General features: G+C 30.3%; 2 protein-coding genes across 2 annotated transcripts in view; one reads left to right on the top strand and one right to left on the bottom strand.

The window, feature by feature from the left end:
* The first annotated feature begins 206 nt into the window (after positions 1 to 206).
* LOC145323076 (prostaglandin reductase 1-like) overlaps positions 207 to 13,452 on the top strand; it is a 65,321-nt gene continuing 52,075 nt past the window's right edge. The window contains exons 1-3 of the mRNA XM_080165457.1: positions 207 to 304; positions 727 to 803; positions 1,210 to 1,258. Coding sequence (XP_080021583.1) covers positions 227 to 304; positions 727 to 803; positions 1,210 to 1,258 — 204 coding nt within the window. The 5' untranslated portion in view covers positions 207 to 226. The remainder of the gene's footprint in view (positions 305 to 726; positions 804 to 1,209; positions 1,259 to 13,452) is intronic.
* The window catches only part of LOC145322438 (uncharacterized), a 442,211-nt gene continuing 441,896 nt past the window's right edge, over positions 13,138 to 13,452 (bottom strand). Inside the window, exon 15 of the mRNA XM_080164429.1 lies at positions 13,138 to 13,149. The gene's annotated coding sequence lies outside the window, so the exon portion shown is untranslated. The remainder of the gene's footprint in view (positions 13,150 to 13,452) is intronic.

Here is a 13,452-nt window from a genome sequence, read left to right as displayed (position 1 = left end):
TCATATAGGAATCGTCTTCCTCAAAAGTGACACAAAAGTTATGTAGTTTAGTCTTTCTCAAAAATACAACCAATTACAAACAGCAATTTCCGAGATATTGGGCTTCAGACAAAAAATAACCATTCTACCTCAAATTATAGGATAACCCTAAATATAATGTAGCTTTGCTAAAACTAAAAATTAGGAAAAAAATGTTAATTCTATTAAGATTTCAGACTAAACAAAAATGCCTTGCAGTCGAAAATTTTGGGTACTAAAAGACACATGCAGAGATGAAGTGACAACAGATTATTTTGAGGAAGAGGTTAGTTGAAGAGTAGATTCTCTTTATTAATAAGCAGTCTATAAAGCAGTGGGTTTTTTTGTCAGTAGCTCAAGATTTTGATAACTAATGAACTGATTGAGTTCTCCATTAAATTGAAGCTTCACATAGGTTCTGGGTTGGTTTTACACTATTTTCAGCTTTACGTACCCCTTCGTATGCAGAGATCCTTTATCCTAGGGTTGCAGCCATTAGTGTCCTTTATATAAAGAAACGTTTTTTGTTTGTCCGTAAGATCTCGCTAACCAGTGAACCGGTTGAGTTCTCCATCGATTATGTAGTACTCACATACCTTAATGATAGAGCAGGTGCGCAAAAAAGGAAATATAATTATTCTAGGTTATTACTATGACAATTTGGTCTGTTGGTCCGTAATTCATTGATAATTCTGTTATTTGTTATAGGAGGAAGATTTAGAGGACCTAAGAAAAGGAGAAATTATGTGCAGGGCACTTTTCATTTCTGTAGACCCAATAACTAGGTAACATTTACAAATCTTCATGTCATACTTTTACTTCGCTTTAAATATTATACCTTGTTGTCCGAGGAATCATTGTTCTAAAATTCAGATTGATATGATATTTTTTATATTAATAAAATTGTGGTAAAAATGTAAAATCAGCATATTTTGAACGCTTTTTAAATTGTACAATACATAGTTGTTACAGGAACCATCATGCAAAGTTTAAAATGATTGGAATGTTTTAGCATGCCTAAATTAACGATAAAAGCTATCCATTCCCTATTTACGTGTGAACGGATTGACCGGCCTAAATTATAGAAAAGCTTCGCTTATAACAAATGTTAAAACGTGGTATGGAAATATCTAGGTAAATAGGAAAATTATAGAATATATTTTATCCCAAAATGAACCTGTTTGATTTTAGATTACACATTGCTTATTCTGATCCTGGGCAGCCCATATTGGGAAGACAGGTTAGAACAATTTTATTTCCAGGACAAACCCCAAAATGTCCCATTTTGAGCGAGACGATTCCAGTTACGCCATATACGTTTCGGGAAAGAAAAAGGGAAGGGGGAGAAAATCTCTTCAAAAGAGATGGGAGAAAAGGGAAGAGATTTTCTTCCCCTCTTCCCTTTTTATATGACGTCACAGGAATCGTCTTGCTCAAAACTGGACAGTTTGGGGTTTGTCATTTGCAGTACTTTTGTTACCCAGAATGTAATAAACATGTTCTGCCATTCTTTGGCTTAAAAACTTTGACCACTTTTATGTGATCGATCAAACTGACAATGTCAAAAATTTGGCAACTGATAATTCATACTTAATTTATTATTATTAATTTATATATCATTATTGGGAAATACTTTAATTTATCGTCCATTGTCTCATTCCCAAAGATCCCCGCTCATGAATTGAATAGATTTGGCGCGTTATTAAAAAAATCCAATAAAAATATTGTTCACCTGTCACGAAAAAAACATTAATTCTATATTAAGTTTAATAAACCCTTTAGTATTAAATTTCAGTTTTAAAACACTTTTTACTATGATTAATATTTCATCTCCTAATATTTCCAAAGACATGTTTCTTATTATTGATGATTTTGAGCGCAGCTACTCTATATGAACAGAATAATTCACATTAATTCTAAAATTCGCATTAAGTTTAATAAACTCTTTAGTATTAAATTTAAGATTTTACTATGAAAATTATTTCATCTAATCCTAATATTCTAATAAAAAGACATAAATGGATCATTGACATATAATTTTGAGCGCAATTACACTATATCAAGGTTGTGGAGTATGACAGTAGGTTCAGTGTTACACGGCACATTATGTATGATAAATTCAAGAGAAATTACAGTATTTTAGTCTACTGTTCTTTTCAGAAGCTAAAATATTATTACAAGTCTGTATTATGTAGAATAAGTTAGAGAGTAGCTTGGTTAAAACTAATACCTTAGATAATATGCATACAGATATAAAAATCATTCAAGCCTATCTTCTATTCAGTATTAATATTTTATACTTGAAATAAATAGAGTTCTCAAATTAAAGGTAAAGAGGTAATATGTCCATGTACAAACTTTACTCGGAATGATTAGAAGCTCTTAAAACAGAAGCTCTATGTATTGTGTACATGTTTAAGCTTTTTGTTGGACCTTGGTAGGTTTCAAGCTATATATAGTGGGTTGAGTAAACCACAGTCTCTTAATCATGTGATAAAAGCTCAAAACTTATTTCTTCCTTATATTATAAACATCTATAACAAATGCATAATGCAAAAATATTTGTTTATTTGTATTTATTAAATTAATTAATTAAATTATTTTTTAAAACAAAATCTAACATTTATCGTCTTCTTATGTAAATTTGTTAAAACAAAATGACTTTAGAACCAAAATATTTTATAAAGAAGTGGATCCTTATATTAAAGGTTGCTGTTTTTTCTATGTATTTCTATTGTAAGATGAAAAGGGATAAAATGGCTTATGCTGTTTTGCATGAAAGGGGAACAAAAAAAGAGGTGGAAATTAATGGGCGTGGTTAGTTTTCAATGCGAAGCTTTTACATTATATCGTGAAGTATGTATGTCATGGACGATTTGCTTTTGCAGAGAGAATCATTTCTTACCTGGAAACTGAACGTAGAAAAAAAAACCCTCCCCCTAATCTTAAAAGGTTACACTACTAAAACTTAATGTAGCCCATGTAGGGTGATAAGTCTGCTAATGAATCTGATTCTTACCTAACATACATACTTTGAAAATCTGGATAAAAGATGTGTTTGACAACACTAATATATAAATTATTTTATTTATATTTGAGAGAAAAAATTACATTATCAAAATATTTCTAAGCTATTACTGACAAAACTGTCCTTGTTTTTATCAAAAAGGAAATTTAGAAAGGATGGAAGGAAAAACTTGATAGGCAAAAGATAATTTTGTCCGCCTTTTTTCTTTGCTTTTCTTCTCTCTGTTGAATGAGTGTACGTTGTGCTTGAAATGGATGAAAAGGCACACATAGAGAGTTCATACAAAAACACAAAAAAAATCTTGAAATTTACAATTTTAGGATGTCAGTTTAGGTTGTTTTACCATTTTTTAACTAGTGGTTGCGTCCGTAGCATGTTTGTATTCGAAGATTCAAAAAATAGCCTATGCCCTGCCCATCCCAAGAAAAATAAGATAAAATAGCCTAAAACCAATCTGGGACCAGTGTGAAGCATCTCTTTTTTGAAGAACTCAATCGGTTCAGTAGTTTTTGAGATCTTAAGCTTCAAACAAAAACCATTACTACTTTATATAATAGTATTGATAAATGAGTTTAGAATATATAAAGGCAAATTTTGCCTGATAATTATGTTGATATTATGTCAAACATTATATCAAAACATCATTTATATTGCTCTAATTCAACATGGAATCTGTCATATTTTAAACCCAATAAAAAGGCGTCATAAAGTATGTTATTATTTTTTGTTGAAGTGAAGGAACACCCTTTATGGAATGAAAATTGTAGGGGTGGGTGGGAAAACTAGGGGGTTGTTCACATTGAAAAAAATAGGGGGTTATTCACCTCACTCAACAGATCACATCATTTCATCACAGAGAAAAAATAACATGGTGCTAATTAGAATGTATAACTTTTTGATGATGATGAATTTTAATTTGGAAGATTAAATTATCAGCAATAATAATAAAATCACCTAGTGTTAAAACTACCAATCAACTACAACCTTTTTGAGCTCCATCTCTGAAGGTTTTAAGCTAATTATGTCTTTCTAAACCTACCTTAGCTTTACCTAACCAAAAACATGCTTTGCCATTTGAATTTAGAATTATCAACTAAATTATTAGAATTAAACTGATTAAGTATCTTTTTGAAGTTATTTCTATTCATGATTTTTTATCAAGTTTAAGGCTCCTTTAAGAGCTAGGGTACTCAAATTTTCAAAGAAGAAATTAGGTAAATTAGTTTCCTATTTAGAGAAATTAGTCGGTTTTATCCTCAAATTAGATTACCCTTAATGAGCATTTTTTAGCCCCCCATCCAGTTTTCTTTTTTCAACCAATTTTACTTCAATTAATTTAAGTCTTAAAAACTAATTTTTCTTTTGGTTTCCTTCCTTAAGAGGAAACTTTTGGCTTTTGGAAATATTTATTTCTCTTCAGATGAAATAGTCCACCCTTTCAAGTTAAACAGTTATAATATATTTGTAATAATTTGCAATACTTTTAACAAAATCAAACGACAGCCGCCAAAAAAAGGCATCTTTTCTGATATCTTTGCCAAATAGTTAACCACCATTATATTAACCAGTCCTCTTTAATTCATAGCTTTTTGGCTCATTTGGCTTATCATTTTCACCAATTTACAGCCAATTTAAGCAGCTAAAAATACTATTATGAAAAGTACAATGAAAATATCCTTTTATGCGTTTAAAGGTACTTTTTAAAGAATCAGCATGAATATATTTTTGGATCTATCTAAATTTAACCCCCCAAAATGGTAGAAAAAATGTATTTAGCAGAGATTCCTTTTTAGTTTAGTTTCCACCTGTTGATTTTTTAGCTTCATTCTATTTTCTTCCTTTTTTGTTCTACAGCCACTCTACAACTAGGGTATGTTCGTACGTCCGTCCTCAAGTCCTCGGTAATAAGAAGCAGCTTATAGTGTCTAATAAAAAAGGACGGCATACAAAACAAATAACCAGTATACATTTACGATTGGTCCATTAAAATATATACTGGCCTATCATTGGTCATTTTTATTGTATGACGGCATTTTAATTAGGCACTATAAGCTGCTTCCTTTAATAAGTACAGAAAAAAGAAAGAAAATACTTTAGATCAGTATCTAACCAAAAAAATATGCCATTAAATTATTGCCAATACCTAAAATGGCAAACAAAATTTATAATGTATTATAGGTATTCCATTGTTGTACTTTTATTTGCTTGCTATTGCTGTGCTACTTGTGGACTAAATTGTCCTTCTTTTAGGATGAGGAAGTAAAAAAGTAAATGTTTTTAAATATTATAGGATAGATAATTAAACAAGGATGTTCATATATTTCCCTAAAAAGCTTAGGATGCTAAGTCTTGACATTCATAGTTAACTATTTATGTTGATTATATGACCGTATTCCCTTGCCGGATTTTTGTCGGCATTAAGATCAGCATTAAGCTTTTTATTTCAAAAAATCTTTGAAAAAGGCAATTTAAAGCTTAAAGTTATTTTACTAGATATTTTAAAATAATTATTAGATATTTTTGTCAACGTCACTTTGGCTGGCATTTTGAATAACATTTTTTCTTCTTTTTTTATTTAAAACAGCCTAAAAGCTGCCCATTATTAGTAGCTTAACTGTTTCAAAGATCTTAATGAACCAACAATCGCCTGAATGCTTACAGTATAACCTGCTAGTGAAAAGCATATTTTAATCTTTAGTAATGTATTAAAAATTTTGCATAAATTACGTAGCACAACAATAAAGCTTAATTTATTCCCATATACACTTCATAAAAACTTTTCAGAGAAGCAAGTGTGGCTTAGATCAAATTCCTTACTAAAGGTACATAAACCTGTTGAATCTGGATCCAATCTGTTTACATACAATAATGATGGTTTATGTCGACTTTAAGATATTAAATAAAGTGGTCTTAAATGACTTTTGAAGACAAAGGGCGATGAATTTATGTACATCCCTAAAGATGATATACAAAATTACCCCTTTTGCAGATTAAAGTTTGGGTTGAAATGTCTAGAGTTTGCTAAAATAACCAATCAAGATTTAACCAAGTACCCAAAGTTTTTAAACCAAAGAATAGGACAACTCGTTTAAGAAACATTGAGTACTTAATTACTAGTCCAATGTCCCCTCCTTCCTGAAATGAAATAAGAAGAGAGATAGGAAAATACACTAGCTAAGTTTTATACTGTAGGTTCTACTATATTTCTACACGTCAAGAGGAAAGGAGTAGCAACCTTAGCTCATACTAATTATGATATTCATTGTGTAATTGACTTAGAAAGATATAGAATTCATTGAATATACTTACTAAAGTTTCTTAGTCTATAATAATCTACTATAGATTAAAACCAAGAATGGGAAAGGAGAAGCAGGCTTAAACTTAACTAGCTTATATTAAACTCTAGAGCCATGATATTTAAATTCATATGCAATCATTGAAAAAAAAACATATTGAATATACCTTGTTTTATTGAAAATTGCTGAATAATTAAAATCTAATGCTGCAGTTTCATAAATGTTTAAAGCAACCACCAGCCGCTTTTTTTGGACGGCATATCTAAAGCTGCACACCCCCTGCACCCTAATATTTTTTCCTGGTATCTCCGCTATCCTAAAATTCCCTTACAGGATATTTAGTGGCTTATATTCAGGATAGGGACGTATAAACACACAAATTTTATCAATTGTAAAGTTAGACAATATATTCAGGAAACATTTTACATATAAAATTTAAAAATCGTATGGAAGGTTTTCCTCTTTTTGCATATGGACTAAAAACAATCTTAAAATTTTTATATCCATATAAGTAAATATTAATAGAGCATTCCTGAATTTTAAAATCATTTAAAAACAAGCAAATTAGAATCGAATCGGACACCTTAATGCTTGATAAGTTATAGAGTTGCTAATATACTATACTAGAGTTGAGCTCGATATAATTATCTCAATTCTGACTATTAACCCTATTCTTCCATTATCTTCTCCATGACTATTTCTTTCTTTAAACTATTTTAGGATCTTAATATTTTTTATTTCAAATTTTCGTCCTGAAAGGGTTAAAATGTTTAGTTAACTGTTAAATTTTAGTTCAATTTCTGACCACATTACGCACGTATCGCTAGTATCAAATTATTTTAAAACTAAGTTTTCTTTTATTTACTATATTATAAATTTAAATTTTCTGTTTTATGGATAGAAATTTAATACTTCAATATAATTCAAATAGCAATATGAAATAAAAAGAAATGAATTTATTCTTCATACAGTAAAATAATGGGTCTTATCGTTCTGGTCAATGATAGTTTATTACGGATTATTGGAGCACTATGAGTTTTAAACAGTTATCACTTGGAAAACTTGAGCTCATATATAGAAATTTATTTCCTATATAGATCTGTCATTGATCTTGATGCAATAAAGTAGGTTGTTTTGTAAATGTTAAAAATTGGAAGATTTCATTAAACAAAAGTTCCCGCAAATATAAGTATTAAATAAACGTTGGTTAAAAAGACAAAATCAAAGTAAGATTGAATTTGTTAATATTTGTCGTAATCCCTGCTTCATTCCTTTGCAGCTGCCTGAAAATTTATGTATATTATGAAAATAAAATTTGCTGTGTATAATGAAAATACACTTATAATGTGTTTGTGATAAGTTTATGGATTTTTAACCTACTGCTTGATTGTCAGAAAATATCTCAGAAATTGTAAAAATCAAATATTTGTCCTTTTCTATATATTTGCGAAAATCCTTTCTAATTTCAATATTTATTTCTTTGTAAATCACAAGCAACTGCATCAAGGCATCTAGGGGCTCTCAAAAAGATAAAAAGGGCACAAAACAGCCTTGAACTAAATAAAATAAAATGGTCTTTAACTATCCTCGTACCTATGTCAAGCTTCCATGGAATGGAGAACTCCATCACTTCAATAGTTATCAAAATCTAAAGCTACAGACAAAAAAATCTTGACTACTTTGTATAATAGATGGATAATAACAAAGATACAATACACATTTTAAAAACCACCACCCTCCGTAACTCATCGAAATTTTGCTCGATGCTTCGAAGTACAAGCATTCTTTTACTGTAAATCCTAATTTTTGAGCTTTTTTATGGATACTGTTATTCTTGTTTTAACTTGCACTAGTATGAAAAGTAGTGCACCGTGAAAAATCCTAAAAAAAAGATACTTTAGGCTATTTCACCAAATAAAATACAAGAATGATATTGGACTGAATTAGGATGGCTTTTAAGTGTTATTTTGTTGAGTAAGATCTCTAAAACATCTTAAACACTAGGTATACAAGTATTATTATCTTATTGATCTTTGTTAAGTTTTTATGTTGTTTCGATTAATTTTGGGGCTACCCTGTACACAATACAACCAAACCTAACCTAGCCTAAGGTTTTATCCCAACGATCCTTTTTTTTAAATAAGGGGGAGTGCGAGACTTTATGTTCTCGACTGGACACTTTAAGAGCTAGAACTACAAATCAAATATTAGAGAAGCTTTGCTATTATAACTCTAGAGTGTTGACTTACAAGAGATAAAAATTTTAGAATGTCGACACCAATAATTTTCAACGATTGTGTTTATTGTACAATTGATTTATACTATTTTGCTTTAATCAAAAGATCTCAAAAATGACTAGTTTAAATTGATTCCTTAAATTTTTTTTTTAATACGGAAGCTTTATATGTATATTGGTCTAGTTTTATGCCATTTACAATCCAAATTTTCAAAATGATTATTTTCTTGATTCTAGGGACAAGTTTTTGTTTATTTTTTGTATGGTCAAATGTACATGTTGTACAAATCTTTAAAATGCATAATTAACCATCTTATTGTAAAGAAAACGGAAACATCCATCAAATTTTTGGGTCTGCTCCTCTACAAGTTGTACACTACAAGACCCTAAATGGACTTATTGTATTCCGGTACCAACCAGGGAGGGCGGGGAAATTACACTGTAAATTAGGCTGGTATCCAAAGTTTCGATACTTTATTAAAATTTTGATTGGTTGGCGAAAACTTAAAATTCGCAATCTTTTTCGCCAATAATCTACAGATGGAGTATCTTTATTATTATAAGTGGGTATGTACATCCAATTTATCAATTTTTAATACCCATTAGTACCAATACCAGTACTTTCAGCCCTGTGAAGTTTTAACAAATTAGCAGATATTTCAAATTTTCAACCATTTCAATGTTTCATCTAGAAGCACATTGTTAATATTGAATTCCTCTTGTTTATGTAGACTATATGACATTTGTTAAAACTTGATTGGGCTCACTTATCACTGACTTAAGAACTCAATAGCAAAAATTAAATTATATATAGAAAGGGTTGGGAAATGGGTAGAATTGAAGCTTATTAGTTTTTTACCATTTACTTTTGGCACTGTGTAAATAAATTTTCGTTCAATTTTCATTTCTCTTTCATAAATAAAAGAGGTTCTTTTGCGGAATCAGTTAACAACCATCTCTGCACCTTGGCAGTTGAGTTTCAAATATCATGACTCAATCTTAACTCACATTTTAATTGGGCACCTTTGAGATAAATGAAACACAAGTTAAAAGGTCCAACGACCCTATGTATGTATGTACATTGTATTTATATAGATACAGAGAAAAACCAACTTTCATAATATATTAGGCGCGAAAAAGCTTTTGAACATTTTTTTTTTATTTTAGGCTACAAATATGCGCTTTTTGCCTCATTTAATACAAAAAAAAATATTTTATTGAATGAAAAGCATAAAAGGAATGTTGCTTTCGGAAACTTCTATTTTAATTGTCAAATGGTGGTTTATTTACATCTTTCAGGTTTGATGAAAATAGCCAAAAACCGTCAGGAATCAATTATTCAATACGAAGGGGTTTTTCTTCAAATTGAACACTCGTTCAATGATAAATCATATCAGACTATAGCCATCATTTAAACAAGTTAATAAAAAGTCAGTTTAGACAGTTTTTAATACTAAATGTCTACTTTTTATTTCATGATTATAAATATACTTGCACTTTAATAGGAAGCTTCCCTGGAAAATTGCTTTTACCCTAAACAGCCCTTGGCGAAACGAAAAGGAAGAAAAAAGTTTTATGAGAAAATGGAAATCAGAAATATCTTCATTTAGCAGTTTTTTTCAAGGAAAAAAGTATCACAGTAGAAATTTTAGTTTAGATAACCTACTAAGTGATGTTATACAACATAAATAAAAGACCAGGGAACCATCTTTAAAGATAGATAGATGGAGCGATGCACTGTAATTGGTCCAATTATACAAAAATTGAGACAAAATTGAGCCCAATTTTCGGGGCTCCAATATAAGAAATTGATTTGTCTTTATTTGTATTTTTTACCAAGCTTGGGGAGCGTGTGAACGAAATAGTTAATTTTTGAGGTTGAACAACCGCTGTTGGTTTTTTAGCGGCTAATTTGATGATGAACTTGGTGTTGACTACATAAATATATAAATAAAGATGTATAACTATAAAATACTTAGATCCTCTGTTGGGGAACTTTTTCGTCTGCTAGCAAATTGATTTCTTATATTTTGTAGCCACTTGGCTGTGTAAATATTCCAGACGCTATTAGTTGATTTTCAAAGATCTAATTGAAAGTCAGCACAGGGTCCTCGGGTTGGGGACATATAGTTGTTTAATCCCTTCCCCCACTTCTGTTTTACTCTAATGATGACCAATTTTGCCTTTGTAAAAGGCCACTGCACTGACTTGCTAGTTTACTGGTAATTATTAAAGAGTTGCTACGCTTTCTATATTGTACTTATCTCAGTGAATAACTTTGCTAGGTTTGAAAACATTAGTACGAATTCTTATGTACCTAAATAAACGAAAAGTGCTATCTGTTACGCACGGACGGGCCTACCCAAATTGTAGGAAACTTTAAATTTTGAGGATAACTCTTTATTTAGATTTATATGTCTAAAATATGATATGCTTGTCATAGGTTAGGCTTGGCAAGGTTGAGTTTCAGAATACCCCTTCAGGATTAAAGAATATGTTTAATAAAGTGTTCTTCAATTTAACACCTTTAGATACCAAATTCTAAAAATATGTTTTAATGCGGCGGACGAACCCTGTTTAATACATTGACTGTTAGTCTATTGGTTAAAATTATATCCTAGAGGAATAATAAAGGATTCTCTTCTGTAGTCTGTAGTCTGTAGTCTACATCAATAATCAGTTTCTTTTTTAACGCCATTACTCTATAATATGGGTTTATCTGTACTTCCTTATCTACAAAGTGCATAATAGTTATTTCTCGCATCGTATTATAAGCAGCTTTCCGCGGGTATTGAATGTACAATTATAAGATTAAAACCAGTTTTTTAGCCCGTGCCTTCGGCACCTTGGGGCTAAAATCTTATGATTGTACATTATTTTTTATATTCGTAGAAAGCTGGATATAATACGATGCTAGACATAGTTTTTTCGTATGGATGAGAACCGGTTCCTATACACCGGATTCGAATGAATACGAGAAATAGGTTTATAGTGCAATGCTATGCATGAGGATTGATAATGTGAAAATCTATTTATATGCAATATACAATTTAAAACTTAAACTTGGCTTTTACTGAAGTAATACTGTTACCTAATCTTTAGCATTTAAATTAAATTTAAAGACCAGAAATTTGGACGACATATTTTTAGTTATCTCACTCTCCATGCTTTTTGGATCCCTCTAACCTCTTGGGACGAAGCCACCCATTTATATAATAAAGGAGTTTATTAAAATTAGCAAAAGAAACCATTTTTTAAAATACAGTTTATAAATTTATCTTATTGTCTACAAATATTAGAGCAAATCTTTGTAAAATTGCATATCGACGTTGAAATTGGAACACAGTAAAAGTGTCGGACTGATTATGACGTAAAAAAAATTAGCCAATGAGAGGCCACTATAAATTTTACCATTAGTCAATAATGGCCTCTCATTGGCTAATTTTTTTTTACGTCATAATCAGTCCGACACTTTTACTGTGTTCTTGAAATGGACATACCAACAATGCAACGAATATATCCTTTACATATATTGAGTAGTTGTGCTATATCTATGCAGTTTTGAATGCACAGCATTATTGATAAGAATTTCAAGGCTAATTTAATAGGTTTCATTATATAACCATTGCAATAGTAGAAACCTAAGGGCATATATATTTACTACAAGCAGTGGCAGGGCTAGGTGATCTGATGAAAATATAGATTTTATTATATAACAATTGCAATGAAGAAAATCAAGTTTACGTAAAGTTTCTAACCCTTTGATTTATAGCCTTTGTCTAGAAAGTCTTAATTGTTTATAGTTATGAGGTGCGCCTGTTTATTGGCTAAGGCATCCCTTCTAGATAATTTGTGCCATACACGCACCTGGCATAGTAGTCAAAGGAACAGTACAGTCTTTAAATCAATCCATTCCATTTGTTGTATTTATACTCTTATAAGAAATGTTTATTAGAATACATATACCTACCCCTATATATTGTAAGTACATAAAGGTCCAACATAATATAAATAATAAGTTGCAGTAGCAATATGGTATTGTCAAATTGTTCTTACAAGATTGTAGAAGAAACTATTTCTACATTAGCTAAAAAGAACAATAATAGTTCGTATCATAGCATCAATTATTGAAAGTGTTGTTAATTCAGATGTTAATCTTTTGGAATATTTTTATGTCAAAATAAGAACTATATTGAAAATATCACCATCTTTATAATAAACTAACAGGATCTCCATGTGTCTGTCTGTCTGCACCGAGTGATCTCGCTAACTGCTGAACCAATGCGGTTCTCCTTTACAATGTATCTTCTTATGTGTCCTGGGAAGGTTGATGGCTATTTTTGGGCACGATATCAGTACCCTCACATAAAAAAATCTGCGTGGTTTTATTGGGATACCCAACAAATTGACCAACCAATACGTCAATTTTCATTATTATTAAGTTAAAGGAGGCTCTTAGAGTTTGTTTTGATTAAAGGTAAAGGGTAATTCCTTACCTTTGCCTTATAACTTTTGATGCAATGCTTTTAATATCTAAATGTATGACTGTCTTATTACCTCTCCATTCTCAACAGATAAATAGCATAACACCTGATACTGTTCTCTCATAATTTACACTTCCGAGCAAGATCCGTTTATCTTAGCATTCAGAGCTAACCTTTCTCCTTAAGTTACAGAAAGAATAACTCTGTAGCCAAATTAATCAAGCCGTTTATTTATTTAATGTTTATTTTAATTTTTGGATTTTTTTGATATAAGCATTATTTTAACAAAATATAACAAAAACAAACCATATTTTTTTTTTACAAAATCCCTTAGATATACAAGGTTTTTTGTATATAATACTCAGTCACGTATATGGTTTATACTGTAGA

The sequence above is a fragment of the Acartia tonsa genome, chromosome 6, assembly GCF_053477335.1.
Source record: "Acartia tonsa isolate MP-2025a chromosome 6, ASM5347733v1, whole genome shotgun sequence".
Lineage (NCBI taxonomy): Eukaryota > Metazoa > Arthropoda > Copepoda > Calanoida > Acartiidae > Acartia > Acartia tonsa.
Note: the sequence above shows the minus strand (reverse complement) of the source record. Positions and strands in the feature narration are given on the sequence as shown.